At 49.1% G+C, this 1,813-nt stretch overlaps 1 protein-coding gene across 1 annotated transcript in view; it reads left to right on the top strand.

Annotated features, from left to right (window-relative positions):
- The first annotated feature begins 1,436 nt into the window (after nucleotides 1-1,436).
- The window catches only part of prmt1 (protein arginine methyltransferase 1), a 15,288-nt gene continuing 14,911 nt past the window's right edge, over nucleotides 1,437-1,813 (top strand). The window contains exon 1 of the mRNA XM_020533035.2: nucleotides 1,437-1,501. Within this exon, the coding sequence (XP_020388624.1) occupies nucleotides 1,484-1,501 (18 nt within the window). The 5' untranslated portion in view covers nucleotides 1,437-1,483. The remainder of the gene's footprint in view (nucleotides 1,502-1,813) is intronic.

The raw sequence follows: 1,813 nt of genomic DNA, 5'->3' as shown, positions 1-1,813 counted from the left end.
GTTCATCCAGCTCTGCACCTTGTTGTCTCGGATTCTCCAGCATCTGCAGTTCCTACTATCTCTAGTTGACGGAGTTGAAGGCTTTTGTGAATTCAGAGAAGGCTTTGTATAGAAATGGCTGCTGTCTGCACTTTTCTTGGACTTGTCTTGTGAGGATCCAAAAACAAAGGGTCACACGACCCAAAACGTTAACTCTGATTTTTTTCCACAGATGCTGTCAGACCTGCTAAGATTTTCCAGCAATTTCTGTTTCTGTTTCTTTTTCTGATTTCTTGTGGGTTTTTATTTTCTAATCAACCTGTTCAGAAAGATTATTACACGTGGTGCGTGTATGGAATGAGCTGCTAGAGGAAGTGATGGAAGCTGGTGCAATTATAACATTTAAAAGACAGCTATTAACAGAAAGAGTTCAGAAGGATCTAGGCCAAATGCTGGCAAATGGGGGTAGATTAATTTAGGAGATCTGATCAGCATGGACAAGTTGGGCCAAAGGGTCTGTTTCTGTGCTGTACAAATCTGTACCTCTATCTCTTGAGCAGGTGGGACTTGGACCCAGGCTTTTTCATTCAGAGGTAAAAGCAATAGTACTTTGCCACAAGATCCCTATTAAGATGGGATTAGAATAGCGAGATGGTTGTTTTTGACCAACATTAACTCAATGGGCGGAAGGTTGTTTTTCTGTGCTGGAACCCTGTATGATTCTATGCACTCTGGAGCAGGTGGGACTTCAATTCTGGCCTCCCTTTTAGGGATAGGCGGACTATCACTGTACCATCACTGTCATTATCAAATCTGACCATTTGTGTAGCCAACTTGAGGGGTTGAGTGACCTCCTCCAACTCCTAATTTTTATGTTCTGATGTTGTAAATTAAGTTCTAAAAGGTGGGTAGGGAGAAAACGTCGAATGTTTCAGATGTGTAAACGACAGTGAACACTATATGTAGTGCGTATCTAAAGGACAGATATATACCGTGTAACGTTTAGGGATTTATCCTTCCAGGTTGTGGGATTTAGAGTAAATTTGTCCTAGTAACCTATGGTATATGTATTTAGATTAACCTCCAAGAGAGAGGATGCTCCGAACTAAATGACTGACTCCACGTGTGTGCGGCTGTAACCTTCAGTATTTCCTGATGGAGCGTATTGGCCAATCGGAAGCCGGGTCCGGGCGATGGTCCGCCTCCACGTGCTGATAGGCATGCGAATTATCCAATGGAAGGCGGCCACTGGAGCCTGGTCCCGCCTATCAGCCGCGTCGCCCAATGGGCAGGAGAGATGGGTGGATGTGACGGACATTTGAAAGAACCAATGGGCGTTGGGAGGCGCAAGGTGTTGCCCCGATGGGCGGTCAGGCTGACCAATAGAAGATGTGGAGGTGGGGCCGGGCTGGAGAGAGAACCAATGAGCGGCAGGTGGGGGGGCGGGGACCAACGGCGTCGTGTATAAAATCGATGACGAAGATGACGGCCCTTCTTTCACAAGATGGCCGAGTGCATGGAGGTAGGTGCTGGAGGGCGGCTTTGAGGACCGCGGGGTGGAAGAAGAGTGTGGAGGGGCAGGTGGGCTTGGTAATAAAAGCCCGAAGCGGTGGTTTTGGTCAGTTAATTAATGAACATTGTGTGATTGGCGGTGAGGGGTGGGGTGGGGGGGGGGGGCACAAACTTAATTGATCGGGCGGGGGGGGGGGGGGGGGGGGGCGGGGGGGGGGGGGTGGGGGTGTGAAATGAGGCCTCGAGTTATTGGCCCCCACCCTAGGGTGGAGTTTGTTAGCCAGAGGATAGGCCCCTTGGCGGGAGAGGGAGGTGCATTACT

The sequence above is a fragment of the Rhincodon typus genome, chromosome 37 (assembly GCF_021869965.1).
Source record: "Rhincodon typus isolate 14 chromosome 37, sRhiTyp1.1, whole genome shotgun sequence".
In the NCBI taxonomy this organism is placed as follows: domain Eukaryota; kingdom Metazoa; phylum Chordata; class Chondrichthyes; order Orectolobiformes; family Rhincodontidae; genus Rhincodon; species Rhincodon typus.
This window is presented reverse-complemented; position numbering and strand designations above follow the sequence as displayed.